Source organism: Schistocerca piceifrons, chromosome 2, assembly GCF_021461385.2.
Source record: "Schistocerca piceifrons isolate TAMUIC-IGC-003096 chromosome 2, iqSchPice1.1, whole genome shotgun sequence".
Taxonomy (NCBI): domain Eukaryota; kingdom Metazoa; phylum Arthropoda; class Insecta; order Orthoptera; family Acrididae; genus Schistocerca; species Schistocerca piceifrons.
Genome location: NC_060139.1, coordinates 224,953,414 through 224,969,508, shown reverse-complemented (window position 1 = coordinate 224,969,508; position 16,095 = coordinate 224,953,414). Strand labels below are relative to the sequence as shown.

Here is a 16,095-nt window from a genome sequence, read left to right as displayed (position 1 = left end):
CACTAGCCTGCGAACGACAAGATAAAACCATCTCTAAAACAACCACGACTAGTGAAGCACTGTGGTGGTTAACCCAAACTCTGGGTTGAAGACAGCTTTATGTTTTTTAATAACTTGTGACGAAGCAGGCCGGGATCTCTTCACTTCCTTTCGTTTCACCATCCGCCTCCTTAAATCCATTTTTGCCTCATCACCATTAACATGCATGAGTATAATCTGCATTTCCATAGGAGTGAGTGAGTTTGGCCCTCAGTATTTTAAGGAATATAGCACCATGTCTAATTTTGTGCTTAGTTTTGTCTACGTAATTAATTTCCTAATTAATTTCAACCATCACTAGTTAATACGTTTGTTATAGGGTATTATAGGTTCGCCGATGACATTGTAATTCTGTCAGAGACAGCAAAGGACTTGGAAGAGCAGATGAACGGAATGGATGGTGTCTTGAAGGGAGGATATAAGATGAACAACAACAAAAGCAAAACGAGGATAATGGAATGTAGTCGAATTAAGTCAGGTGATGCTGAGGGAATTAGGTTAGGAAATGAGACACTTAAAGTAGTAAAGGAGTTTTGCTATTTGGGGAGCAAAATAACTGATGATGGTCGAAGTAGAGAGGATATAAAATGTAGACTGGCAATGGCAAGGAAAGCGTTTCTGAAAAAGAGAAATTTGTTAACATCGAGTATAGATTTAAGTGTCAGGAAGTCATTTCTGAAAGTATTTGTATGGAGTGTAGCCATGTCTGGAAGTGAAACATGGACGGTAAATAGTTTGGACAAGAAGAGAATAGAAGCTTTCGAAATGTGGTGCTACAGAAGAATGCTGAAGATTAGATGGGTAGATCACATAACTAATGAGGAAGTATTGAATAGGATTGGGGAGAAAAGAAGTTTGTGGCACAACTTGACCAGAAGAAGGGATCGGTTGGTAGGACATGTTCTGAGGCATCAAGGGATCACCAATTTAGTATTGGAGGGCAGCATGGAGGGTAAAAATCGTAGGGGGAGACCAAGAGATGAATACACTAAGCAGATTCAGAAGGATGTAGGTTGCAGTAGGTACTGGGAGATGAAGAAGCTTGCACAAGATAGAGTAGCATGGAGAGCTGCATCAAACCAGTCTCATGACTGAAGACCACAACAACAACAACATAGGGTGAAATCAGTAATTGTTTCTAGACTTAGATTCTATTGTCAACTTATAAGCAAATATAAATTCTTTAATAATTATAAACATTTGGAAGAACTACTAGAATTCTTAGAGTATTTATTTGACTTTATTAAAAAACATATTAGCAAAGCCAGCCCTTACTTAATTTTAAAATAATTACCAGTTTTGTCAAAAGTATTGCTTGTATAACTATATCTGTTGATTTCATTATGTAAACAAATAATTCCACCTAACATTTGTGATAGAAGGAAATATTAAAAAGGAGGATTTTTGCGGTGTATTCAATTAATTGAATGAGTTATGTTTTAATTGTAATTTCTGTAACTTAAACATCGAACAATGTATAGTATCAGTGCCTATTGAAGTGAGGGTATATGAAGGACCGATTTTTGGTACCGAGACAGTCAGCCCATGGCCAATTTTCAGACGGTAATTGTGCTGGCCATATAATTGTGTAATATCGGGTTTGTTAACAGTGAAAGTCAAGAACTGTGAAACGCCATTGTGCAACTGTTGATTACATCATTTACCGTAGCCAGTGTTGAACTTCCACCCCCCCCCCCCCCCCAATTTTTTAGCCAGTATATCAATACAGTACATTGACACCGAGGACTCATCGAAGGAATAAAGCAGGGAAACGTCACAAACTGACTGCAGAAAGAAAGCCACTGACACAGACTACTCTTGCAGTATTACAATACCAAATGTATTGGAAAATGGATATGAATATATCCAGTGACATAAGTTTCCAACACAATCAAGGATTAGGAACAATTTAATGGTTCTCTGCAATCCAAACAGACCTCAACTAAATTGTAATGATCACAAGTTTGTTTTTAGAAAACTGATGCTTGTTCATAATGATACTGACTTCAGAAACTTATGACTCTTTCTTTTTGCTTTCCTCGATTGTGACAGCAGATTTTATATAACTAGCTCTGCAGATGACAAATTTGAACAAGTATGCGAAGATATAAAAGATGATGGAAATTTAATTGTTGTGGAGAACAGGAATTCAACTGTAGAAAAAGGGAGAGTAGGAAGAATATTGAGAGACTATGAAGTGGGGGAAAGGAATGGCAGATGAAACCACGTAATACACATTTGCATGGAGCATAATTTAGTAATTGCTAAAATTTGCTTTAGGAAGGTGGTTGTAAATGCGAGAGAAATCAGGAGGCACCAAAAGGCAACAGCTAGGCCTACGTTATATAGTAGTAAGGCAGAAACATTGTAACCTGATTTTAAAGCATAAAACATTTAAGGTTACAGGTGTCAGCTGATAATTTACTGGTTTTGAGCTACTTACTACCAAATGACGAGCTATTGAATCAAAGAGAGAAAAATTTATGGCACAACTTTACTAGAAGAAGAAAGAGGGAGGGAGGGAATCTACATCATCAGTTGGCGATTTGAACTAGGCTACTGTGCTCCTGAATGTAGGTCCAACATCACCTCGCTTTGTAGTCCTGTAACAGGCGTGATACCAGTCTGACAATAAAGCAGAACTTGAGGAAAACATAACATTTAAAACATAGATCTAATGTTAAAGCTCGTGGAGTGCTTACTGGTAACATCTTCAACTGGAAATGATATGCCACAGACTACATTATGTGTTTCATGTTCATATCAAAACAACTACAGGTTTTGTGATGAATAATAAACTTAATTTACTTTGCATATACTCAATTTTTATTATGTGACATTATTATTTTGTTGTCACAATATGGTTAGATTAGGCATTCCTGATCACAAAATGTGCATTTGAGAATACATATGCACTGAACAGCCTTCAGTTACCTGTAATCAACTGTTTAAGCTTGTGAACATCTGATGATGGGTTCCTCTCACCTTCAACTCTGAGTGACCAGTTCTCTCTCCTCCACCCAACTTCTGGTAAAAATATGTATTAGAGTACCCTTGCATTTTTCAGTATGGCGTGCATGTAAACAGTAGGCTTCACTAACGGTCAATTTTCTATCATACTCCAATTTTCTGTTTTCATGAGTTAGCTTCATCAACTCACAACCAAATTGTCAACTTCCAACCTAATCTAGACCTTTGGCTACACTACAGATGAATCTGTCACCACAACCAAGATTTCAGGGGAGGTTCAATATGTAACTTTAGCCCAACTTCTGACAATCCAATCTCATATCCTTCCTGAAGAAGGAATGTGTGCTTGCTACAGCTAGGAGCATTATTTATACTTTAGGTGTTTCATGAAAGACTACTGAGAGTTGCACCTCATTGAAAGTAAGTACTGGACAAATCTCTATAGGTATTCACCACACATTTACTCATTCATGAACCTTATTATCAACTGTTCAGAATCTGAAAACAATGACAGCAATCCTAAACAGAACCTCAAGAATAAAAATTACTTCTGCTGCCAAGTTCTTAAGTGTCTTGCACAGAAAGAGGCTAATACGCAGTGATAAAAATATCCCACAACTTTTCTAGAGTGTGAGAGAGAGAGAGAGAGTAGTAGTAGTAGTAGTAGTAGAGGGGTTTTGGGGGCGCACGACAGCAAGGTCTTCAGCACCCGTGCAGTATCATAGTGAGACGGGTGTCAAGAAAAAAAAAACCCTCAGAACATTGACATAAAATGGAACATAAAACACGGGGAACAATCATTGAAAAAATGTGCTCACCCACACCGAAGCGTGGGATGAAGCAGGGCGTCAGCAGTAAAACATGGACAACACAGGAAGAAAATTGTAGAGGGAGCTAAAACAATGTAGCAGATGGAAGTGGCTGGCTGACCGCAAGGAAAAAAGGGGAGGAGTCAGCCACTCTGCAACACACTAAAACCTCCAGCCTAAAAGTTTAGGCCAGAGTCCAGACACATCACAGAACTTAAAAACCCTAGACACACACGTCTCATCGTCAGCTAAAACACAAGGCAGATCCCCATCAACTTGTGCTTCTGCCCTTGCATCACGGTATAAAATGCAGTCTGTTAAAATGTGCCGGACAGAGATGTGCACACCACAAGCGTCACAAAACGGAGGATCTTCCCGCCGTAATAAATAGCTATGCGTCACAGGACAGTGCCCAATCCGCAGACGTGTGAGGGCCACCTCTTCCCGCCTGAGCAACCGGCAGGAGGAACGCCACGGCCGAGTGGTTGACTTTACCGACCGCAGTTTATTGGCCGACACCGCCAGCCATTCGTCCTCCCACAACTCCATGCACTTCCTGTGGAGTGCAGCGATGACTGACTGCAAGGGGATAGGACACTGGGCCACATCATGCTCTCTGCAGGCCTCCTTGGCAGCCCGATCAGCCTGTTCATTGCCCCATATGCCGACATGACCAGGCACCCAGCAGAAGGATACCTCTTTACCCCGCTGTTGGAGCAAGTACAGTTGGCTATGTATCAGCTGGACCATCTCTTCAGTCGGGTACAGGTTCTGCAGCGATTGTAAGGCACTAAGAGAATCGGAGCAGAGAAGAAATCGATCGCCCCGAACACGATGCATCTGCTCCAGTGCCGTCAGGATCGCGTGGAGCTCCGCTGCGAAAACGGTATATTCAGCAGGGAGGCGAATCCGGGTAACATGGCCAGGGAACACCACAGAACAGCCAAGGAAACTCTCCTGAGAGAGAGAGAGAGAGAGAGAGAGAGGGGGGGGGGGAGTTATTACTTCTAGCAGCTACTCATAAACCTTTTTTTTTACTCTTTCCAATCCATCTTCCTGGGGCAAAAATATGAACATCTTTAATACTGGAAGTACATACAATTCACACTACCTGATATGACACATTCATTGGAAAATGTGAAGGGTCTAAGATATTTTTTTACATTATTCTTAAGTATTAAAACTGCTACTACTCCTCAACTGCAAAAACAATTTTTCAGTTCCATAGAGTCTTACTGTTCTTTTGGGCTTAGTGCACTTTGACAACAATTTGTGTTTCACAATACTGAGTATGGGACTAAAGCGTTACAGAAATAATTACTATAAGAGCCTAACATGGAATCAATAAGGGAAGACAATGTGCTTATTACACTTCTACCAGTTATTTGGAATCCAGGAAAACAACATTATTCACTTTTATAATATAATAACTATTCAAGACTTATATAAGCATTGGACATAATAAAGTGAGACTTTCAGAGGCAAAATAAAGTGTAGAAGAGCAGTACCTACTGTTATGTATGTAATTACAAATATCCCACACCAATAATATTAGAATAAGATTTAATTAAACCAAGAATTCAGCCAACAAACCATGTAACTTGTTTTGTTAATGCATTATGAATGAAAACAGCTGGCCAATTTATCATAAGCAGCTCATATGATATTCAATATGTTGGCAACCAATTTTGATATATATTTGGTATGGATAGAAACAAATTATAGCCATTGTGACGTAGTTAAAATGAGTAAAAACAATTCTGAGAATTTGGTCTCCCCATGCAGCAATTCACTGCTCGCCAATACATGATGATCATGTGTTTAAAGGAACTAAGCTTTGGGTCATCAGTCTCACTCGACAGTACAACTACTGAAGAAATAGTCTACATGTTTTGACCGTCATACACAAGAAAATGATACCCCACAGTTTTCTGTAGGGCAATCTTGTATCAACAGTCTACCTAACTATTTCTGTTGAACCAGATGCAAAAGCAACTTGAGATTGATCTCAGCACAGCGTGTAACTTCATTCAACGAAATTATTTACTGTCGACTGTATTCCATACATTAAAACTGTTTACATCCAGTTATAAATAATTCTTGTATTTAATCGTTGTTCATCATTTAATTGTGGCGCACATTTAATAAGCTGAATTAATCTGCTTGTGACAGACCATTAAAAAAATTTCATCGTCTATAAATTTAATATTGTTGATATGTAAATTCATACCAAGATAATTTTGCCCTTACATTTTTTGATGAAATGACTACTTGCAAACTGAACGTATTTTAGCATTGAGTCAATATTCAAAAGCGAGTAACTGTACGAATTACGAATGTGTACTTTAAACATTACCACCTCGATCGAACGATGTAGGCCCCTAATTCACTTCATATCTAGTAGCACCTCCAACTACAGAGCATGAAAGATCTGTACGAAGACTGATTTTTTTGTCATAACAGAAGAATGTCACTACTAAACAGACTTAGACCACTGCACGGAACGGAAATTATATACAAATTATAATTTATATAAAAGCACATTACGTGAAAGTCCTAACGCAGGTAGTCCAATTTTAATAACGTTCTTCAACGCAAACATATCCTGTTTCGAAACTAAGCCGGTGAGCAATGAAAATTATCTAGCTTACACAAGTAATCCTTTGCGAGATAATCCTTGATAGCAGAAAATCAGTATCAGAAAGCACTCCTTCAATCAAATAACTACTAGTCGCAATCAATCAATATCATCGTCGTATCCTCAAGCCAGTCAGCACGACAGTAGTCGGCACCAAGTCGTACCAACTATGGTACCTTAGCTTTAAGGAATTTGACTCACCTTTAAAGTAAGCTGCCGTAAGATTTGTAACAACTCCTGTTGGCAAGAACCGTACAATGTTATTGAACATTGCTCCACGAACGCAAAAAGGTGGGAGACGCTTTTGCAAACATGAACTGCGAACAACTATTCGAAAAATGACCACAGGACATAAATTTCATAAACCATTACCGCCGTGATAACAGGTGTAAACATTCAAGATTGCAACAACGCTCCTACGAAACACGCAAGCACGCTAAACTGCTTGCAGGGTCACTTTCTTCTTCGCTGTTTTCATAACCTTGAATGTCTAATGTGAAATTTCATTCTGACTCATGAAAGTTCGCGCTCGTCTACGCAAAGCACACACATCATTCGGTAACATTTTGTTCGATATCTGAACGGTTTAGTCGTTAGAACAAAACAGATGTTTGTTGAACGAAAACGAATTTCACTCTGTTCAGATTGTGCAGATATAGCTGACGTTAAGCTACTTTCATACAGGCAAAAAAAAATCGGAAGTAGTAGGAATGGAAATAAATTCGTTAGACAAAGCAAGTTAACGGTTCACGATGAAAAGAAAGATACAACGTGAATGATTCATGTCTCAACATGGAAAGCAATACATCAAAATCGATTTGGCAGGTTATAAACAACAGCATACGGAAATGTAAAACTAAAACCCATAACTTCAGACGAGAGAGTAAAGTGACAGAAGATGCTCAACAGATTGCCAATACATTTAATAAATATTATGTTGTCATAGTAACAATCCTAATTTAAAGTATGTGCAACTGAAACACTAAAAACATAAAAATGTCAACTAGTGAAAAGACACCCAGGAACAGAAACTGAAGTGAGAAATATTATTAATAAATTAAAAAACAAAACAGCTGGTGGTACTGAAAGAATTCCAGGCACGGTGATCAAATTTAGTTCCACCAGTTTAGATACTGAGCTATCTAACATTATTTAATATTTCTTTCTGAACAGGGATGTTTCCGTCAAAACTAAACTTATCCATAATAAAGCCATTCTTCGAAAAGGGTAGTGCAGCTGAAATAAATAATTGCAGACTAGTGCCATTATTGACTGGTTTCTCTAAGATAGGTGAGGAGTAATGTACAGCTTCATGAATAAAATAAAATATTGACTAATGCTCAAAATGGGTTTAGAAAAGAACAGACCAACAGAAACAGCAGTCTCAGTTCATGAAAATAGCCCAAAATGTCTTGTATATGAATGAATCAAGCTGTGGGATATTCTTCGATTAAATATTTGATCTAATCAGCCATGACTTACTGCTTATGGAGCTAGGTTGTTACAGGGTCCAGGGACTGGCCTTCAAATTGTTCAAGTCTTATTCATCTGATAGACAACGGAGAATCATGAAGGCAAATTACAACGAAACTAGCTATGGAGTGTCCCAGGTTTCCGTGTTAGGCCCTTGTTCTTGGTATACATAAATGATTTACCAAACCGTCCACACATACAGTGATGTTCGCCAACAATGCAAGCATTTTTACAAAAGGATGCACTGATTATGATCTACAATAGAATGTCTTTAAGATAGTAAATGAGGCAGGAAAACAGCTTTAAGGATAAGGCTTTAGTCATAAATACAAAAATATGTATGGATGAATTTTTGCAATATTAGACAACAGTTAGTAGCACAAAAACTGAGTTAGGGAACTACGCTATTGCACACATTTCATACACCATATTTCTAGACATGTAGGTGGATGAGCACTTGAGATGGGAGAAGCATATAGAAATTTTGAATGAAAAACTAAGTAAATGCTGTTACGTGCTAAGAATGCTTCAGGACTGTTGCAGCATTGAATCATTGATGTGTGACTTTTATGCTTATATCAACAGCTTGCTTAGATATGGTGTGATCTGAGGAACACAGGTATGGCAGAACAAACTTTCAAACAGGGGATATTGGAGTAATGTAAGAAGTTCCCTGGAGAGGATAATATAAGGAATTCCCTGAGGAGGGCAATGAAGGGAAATATTTAAAAATTTTAAAATAATTACACTAGCCAAATGTGTGCTATCTGAAAAATCATCCGGAATTTTCGGTATTGAACAATCAGGTTCGTAACTACAAACAAGAAACAGAAATGATTTTCACAGACACACTCACAAAAAGGCCCATCACCAAAAATGTATACATTACCAGCGCAAAATACTTTTTAGTGCATTGCCCACTATAATAAAGTAAATTAAAGAATTTCATAAATTCAAAGTAGAGCTAAAACAATTCTTAATAATATATACCTTTTATAATGCTGAAGAGTATCCAAATATGAAAAAGTAAAATTATTTACATTTACTGATGCAAGACGATTGTATTGCCAGGTAAGCTAGCAGCTTACTTACTTACAACTTAAAAATAATAAATTTTACTCTAGCTAGTCCTGGCTGTGAACTGACTGCATCCGTACTATGTATATGGTTAATGGGTGAATAAAGAGACTGAACTGAATTCGCTGAGACAAACCTTAACTGAACACACTCAATATTTTCTTAAATTTACTTCCATCACACATGAGCTTATGTGTTCCACTAATAGTTTGGTAGAACTCACGTAATTAATTTCCGTATATTGTGTTGTCAGGATGGAAAAGAATTTGTGGATCAGCTATACAGAAACCAAGTAGCCTAAACTACTCTATGCCTTAGTTCCTCAAAGTATTTTATAAACAACTACAGAAGAGACAAACATGAATGAACAAGAGTGCTAACGTAAATTTTTCTCTTTCTCAAGAAATCCTATGACAAGAAATATAAGCACAGACAGTGTTTGAATTGGTAAATAGCTGCACTTGAAATCAACTAAATTGGGAATCATTAGCTGAGTGAGATCTCAGATGGTACAGTAAATCCACTTCAACATACATAAACAGCCTAAAGCCAGCTTGTTTTATATTTAGTGTTTTTAATCAGCTTTCTACACTGTTTAATTTTCTTGTGGTGAGCTCAGATGTGTGTTCAGCTAACAAAGTTTACTAAAAAATCCGCGGCTCAGTGTCTCTGCTATATGGTGAGTAGCAACTTTCCTTTCACAATATTGTCACATTCCATCCTGGATTTTCCATTGTTTGATTTGGGCATTAGTTTTTTCAAGAACTTTGTGTATTAATAAAATTACAAAGAAGTAACTTGAGAAATGTTGTTTCTAGGGAATTCCTATCTAATAGTACTCAAGAATTCTATACAGTTTTGAACTGTATTCCACAGTAAGCCTAAAGTTGAATGACATATTGTACCGACCATTAGAAAACTGTTTTTATATCCAATCACGTAGAGCTCTTTTGATACAGTAATATGTGATTTTTAAGATTATAATGTTCAGATGTTAGCAATAAAGCACGCTAATCTGTAGAGTATAAATAACAAAAGAAATATTTCTTGAGGAAGAAAAGCAGCCTGCAGCAAATTTTTTCTTTCATTTGTACTTTGAGTTCATGACAATGGGAAAACTGAACTGATCAGGCAAAAATGACTGGTACTGCCTGGTACTAATGTTTTTGTTGAGGTTGTACGAATTCCAATGTGGGTGGCTTATGGATTGAAGCTGGAAGCCAGTGGGTAAAGTTAAAATGAATCTTATTTGTAATAACGGAGCACACATAAAGATCATCTGCGTACAGAACAATTGTTCACAGTGAATGGAGGATGGCTAGAGTACCAAAGATATTTCTCTCTGGAGGAGGGCTAAACTCATGGCGCTTCCAAAGAGTTTTATTATGTGATATTTCATGTCATCAATAGTGAGTCCCCCCCCCCCTCCCCCCCAGAGACCCCTTCACCTAGCACTGGAGGGATGAGGCTGACAAACGTACCAGCTACTCGCATGTTTTTCACACAGTACATTACTTCAGCTGTGCTGTGAAACAGGACATAACTGGTCCATTTCTCAATGAAGAAGTGATGGTGCCAACCCCCTGTTCCCCAGTCTTTAGTCCAGGTGGTACTGGCTAAGGTCCTCAGGTTCGAGTGAAGTTGTCAGATATGGTCATAGTAAGATTGCTGACTAGTGTCAAAGTCGTCAGGTTGAGGCAATGGAAGCATCAGTTGTGGAAGTGACAAATGAGGTGGCCCATTACCATCCCTCTCTTGTTGTGTGTTGTCCTTGCCTGAGCAGCGTTTGCTTCATCAGTATTGTGTGGATCTCAGGAAATCCAGGTGGGTTTATGCAATGCATGGAGATGGTGACCATAGCATGTTGAATGTATTAACTCCCTGTTTCAGTACCGGATGCGGGCCAGGATATGGTAGCTGCAGTGCTGATCCCAGTGTATCATCTTATAATGTATTCACAGTCTGCTAGAGTATTGTGTATGGATATTTTTGGAGAGCAATGGGGTTGTGGTGACGATATTCTTATTCACACTCTGGACTAGGGCTGGTACATCTGTAGTGGCCAGTGGTTATACTGGAGAGATGAATTCTGCCAGTAGTTTGAGTGGCTTCCTGTGTAAAATCTCTGCTAATGAAGATTGGAGGTCTTCTTTGAAAGCAGAATGAAAGACAAATAGGACCTAGGATAAAGACTCTGTCCACTGGTCCTTATGGCACATAAGTGCTGTCTTGAGTGTTTGATGGTACCATTCCAAACATCTGTTGCTCTGCAGACGGTAGATATTTTGTAGATTGGATGGGTGGCAGAGTACCACTTTGGATAGAGTAGGTGAGGTGTTCATTTCTGGACACAATGGTAAGTTGTTGAAACCGTAGAAAAACTTTGGTTTATCTTTCTTCAGGGCTTCTCGTGTAAGATGCATATTTGGTATCCCCTTCAGAAATTGAATTAAAGTACTGTGATCTCTTTAAAATAGTTTTCTTAAGTTAGTACCATTCCTGGGTGTAAGGTGTAGAAACACTTTAGAACAACTCATTGCTGATACAAAGAATGTTTTTTGGCTCAAGAGCATGCCATATGGGCCAAATGTATGCTAATTTTGTTGTTGTGATTATATGTTGGTGCATAAGTTTGTAGTGTTTTTGTTTTACATGCTGATATTCCATTTGCTATGGGTTTATTTATCGATTGTCTTTTTTTAGCTGCTGTTCACTGTTGCAGGCTAGTTATTAACATCACAGTTTTATGTTACTGTTGGTAAATTCTGTTATGTCATAGAATGGGTGGTTTCTTACCAGTCTTGCAGTGTTTGTTTGAATGCCTGTTCTGGTAAATCTTGTGTAGTTTGTGGAAGCTTATTTAATAAATTGTACCTCATGAGTTCATAGCTGTTAAGTGATATTGACAGTCTGTAGCATGGAGTATAAATGCATCTATTGATTCTTGTGGTGTAACACTGAATACTTTCTCTGCATTTTACTTCTGGTAACTTCTACTTCCGCGAACTTCTTCTTTGTATAAATTGAAACACAGTATATGTATAAAGATTTTTTGTTTGCAAAATGGTTTACAGTGTGCCTTTTATGAAGAACCCATAATTACCCTAGTAGCTTTCATCTGCAAGATTAAGATGTCATGCACACAACTTAGAGTTACCCTATAAAATAATATTACTTTGGAAAAATAAAAAATAGGATGCAATAACATTAGATTTTAGGCTTGTAAGAAGCCTTAAAGAGATGAAAATGGCCATTTCAATCCCAGGACCCACAGGATTGAAAGCACTGGCTAAGAGGTACATTGCAGTTCTCCAGACTGGCCGAAGAGATTTCAGTCAGATTGCAGAACGTTGTTGTATGACATCAAGTGTGAGTAGAGACTGATTCTTCTGTATTCTTGTCCAGAACTGAATGAGACTTGATCTCTTCATACATGGAAACCAATTAGCTAATCACATAAAGCCCACTAGATTAAAAATACTAAGTGACTGGCTGTGGGTGTTACGCCTATCCTCCATCTTCAGCAGCAAGTCGCAATCCAATCATTCTATTCTGTCACTCTTTTCAAATATTTGATGTCCATGCCTTTCTTTGTCCACCTAACCTTCTCCCATGTGAGTCCTGAATCAGCACATAAAACTAACCCCTCCCCAATCCCCTTCTGCATTTGTTACCTACAGATCACCTACGTTTCTCACAAACCCAAAACCCAATACCCCTACCACCCCCCACCCCCCTGGAGAATCACTGTACGATGCTGTTCTACACCTGCCCTTTCTCCACATACTACCCTAAAAAAAAAAAAAAAAAAAAAAAAAAAAAAAAAAAAATCTGTAATTGCTCTTCTACCTGAATGTGAAATTTTCCTGGAGATGTACCTATCCTTCCAGACCCAACAGGGAATCCTTCTTCTCTGTTGCAGGGATTCACTCCCCTCAGTCTGTTTCGAACACCTTGTTTTGGTGTCTTCCTAAAAATTCTGATCTCTTTCTCTTCTACATACAACAAATGGCATGTACGCCCTGCCACAAATCCCAGCCTCGTTTCACACCTCATTCCCAAACCAGGATACCCCCACGTCTCACCCATCCCTACTTTCTGTTAGTTACATAACTAAACATAACCAACAATGGCAAAACCAGTGCAGTATATCACTTTACCAGGGTGGAGCGGCTGTCAGACAACCACCCGAAGTACATCCAGATCAAGTAAATCTATCAAGGTGAGGTTTTCGCAATCATAAGTTATAGTGGTCAATGTGATGTAATTTATGATGGGCATGAGTAATGTTTAACATTTGTAGCTGCCTAATTATAACACCAACTTTCTTTTAACAAGATTGGGTTATGTGCTTTTTCTGTGGCACTGGAAAGATCCTCCGAAGGGGATTTCGAGATAAAATGAAGAAAGTGAGGCACCTGGAAGGAAAGGAGGAAATGGAATGAAATTCATGGGTTGGGAGGTTAAGCGAAGTTATTTCAATGACTAAATACAAAATTGAATCAAATTTCCAAAGAACCTAGCAGTATGAGCCCACTTATCAGTATTACATTGCACCCTCTTTGACCTGGGTGCACACACTGATTCGTCTGGGAAGAGTTCATAAAACTTTTGTATCCTTTTCTGAGGGGAGTTGGCCCATAACTTTTATAACTAGCCCTTGATATCTTGTATATTGGCACTGGGACAGAGTTGACATCCGAGTTGGTTTCACAAATGTAACACAGCTCGAAGAAACTTATACTGTACGTAGAAAGAACTGTTACAGTATAGCACAGAAGGTAACAGAAGGACAGACTGACCAAATCTTCGAACACTGCACACCCATCGGCCAATGTTATTGTAATACTGTACTCCTTCCGGTGATTTAAATCGCATCGAGCACGTGTGAGATGCATTACCGTCGTGTACTGTAGCAGTTCTTTCATTGTATGATCCAAGTTTCATCGAGCTATGTTACCTGGCAATGATACGTCATTGGAAATTTACTTTCATCTTTAAGTTTTTCACACAAGTGTATCTTATGTTTGTGTGCTCTGGAATATTGGTTCAAATGGCCCTGAGCACTAAGGGACTTAACTGCTGTGGTCACCAGTCCCCTAGAACTTAGAACTACTTAAACCTAACTAACCTAAGGACATCACACACATCCATGCCCGAGGCAGGATTCGAACCTGCGACCGTAGCGGTTACGCGGTTCCAGACTGTAGCGCCTAGAACCGCACGGCCACTCCGGCCGGCTCTGGAATATTAGATGTTTGTATAAATAACAGCATTCTGCAATGTACGATGTTTGTGTAAATAGCCATACTTCTCTGTTCACGTGTTAAGTTCTGTTCCGGCTGTTATGTTGGTATTCGTAATAAATGTGCTGTCTATGCCAGCTGTTGTATTTCATTGATGACCCAGCTTTCGGAATTGGACTTGAGCGCGGCTACAATATGACATTATCGCTATACAGTAATGCCTACAACACGTTTAAATTATTTTAAAGTCGCTTCTATGTGATTTATAACACCAGGTTGAAGACTCTTTCCATTTTCCTTTTGTGTTGGACGAGACGGATGAAATAACAAGAAAAGAAAAGACTTGCAGACGATCAGCCACATGTTTATGTACACATGACGGTGACTCGAATCATTGTGTACGCTAACTATATGATTATCTCGCTTTATTGGATCATAAGTCATCTCACATTGACACTGACAGTGAAGAACACGCTTGCTTTTGGGATAAATCTAGCTCTCCGCTAAAGCGCTGCGTAGTTCTTGCTCCTGCAAGAGGTGCCTCCGAGCCAAAAATACATTGCTTCGCTGTGATAAGATAAAATCTGATAGTTATGTTTACTAACAACGGTCAAAGGCAGATGTGTTTCGCAATCACCTCTTGACTTGTATTTATTCTGACCAACGTCGGTTTTTGCGCGTAAATACGACAGCAAATTCAAAATACTTTAATATACATTTAACATGCCATTGCTCATAAATAGAGAAACGGAACTCGTCGTATTTCTGCATCGGCTGATATTTGGTAGAGACGGATGGAAGAAGCGGAACATATTCCACGTCTACGTGCTTAAGGTTACTGTGCAATTCGTTATTAAGTGTTTGGCAGAGGGTTCTTAGAACCATTTTAAGACCATTTCTCGAACGTTTCACTTTCGAACAGAACGTGGGAAAAATTAACACCAAATTATTCCACGCGAGCTCTAATTTCTCTTATTTAGTTACGATGGTCTTTCTCCCTACGTAGGTGAGAGTTACCAATTTAGGTGTTCGAAGTAGAAAGCTTGTAATCGAGGTTTCGCGAAAAAATCTCACCAAAAAGAAAAAGTCTATGTTCTAATAATTGCCACTATAACTCGCTTAACGTATCCGTGACGATCTCTTCCCTATTTCGCGATACTAAAAAGTGAGCTGTCCTTCATTGAACGTTTCTGATGTGCTCCGTCAGCCCTATTTGGTAAAGATCCCGTAATAAGCAGCAGTATTCCAGAAGAGAAAGGACAAGCGAAGTGCAGCCAGTCTCTTCAGTAGATTTGTTGCAACTTCTACGTGTTCCGCAAATAAAACGCGGCCTTTATTTCCCCTTTTTTTAGTAATCATTTGGAGGACTTCGCACTTTGTTTAGAATCAATTTCCACTTTTCACACCATGCAAATATGTTGTCGAAATCATTTTTCAATTCTTTTCGATCTTTTGAATACCTTGCTAGATGGTAAATGACAGCTTCATCAGCAAGCAGTCTATGAGGGCTGGTCAGAGTATCCTAAATCGTTTATGTACGAGGGCTATTCGGAAAGTAAGGTCCAATAGATCGCAAAATCTGAACGACGTGAAAATCCGACGAAGCTTTTATTAGACGTGGTGGGCTGTGTGTGCAGTATGCCTGTCGACGTGTCAGTTCTGATAAGGGAACCTCCCCATCGCACCCCCCTCAGATTTAGTTATAAGTTGGCACAGTGGATAGGCCTTTAAAAACTGAACACAGATCAATCGAGAAAACAGGAAGAAGTTGTGTGGAACTATGAAAATAATAAGCAAAATATACAAAGTGAGTAGTCCATGTGAAACATAAGCAACAACAAGG

At 38.7% G+C, this 16,095-nt stretch overlaps 1 protein-coding gene across 4 annotated transcripts in view; it reads right to left on the bottom strand.

Annotated features, from left to right (window-relative positions):
* LOC124774901 (hydroxyacylglutathione hydrolase, mitochondrial) overlaps window positions 1–7,096 on the bottom strand; it is a 109,178-nt gene extending 102,082 nt beyond the window's left edge. The window contains exon 1 of one of the 4 annotated variants that reach the window (XM_047249561.1): window positions 6,658–7,096. In XM_047249561.1, coding sequence (XP_047105517.1) covers window positions 6,658–6,727 — 70 coding nt within the window. In that variant the 5' untranslated portion in view covers window positions 6,728–7,096. Of the gene's footprint in view, window positions 1–6,177; window positions 6,200–6,365; window positions 6,609–6,657 lie in introns of those variants that run through there. The other 3 variants (XM_047249563.1, XM_047249562.1, XM_047249564.1) reach the window with 3 other exon arrangements.
* Between the last annotated feature and the right edge of the window lie 8,999 nt (window positions 7,097–16,095).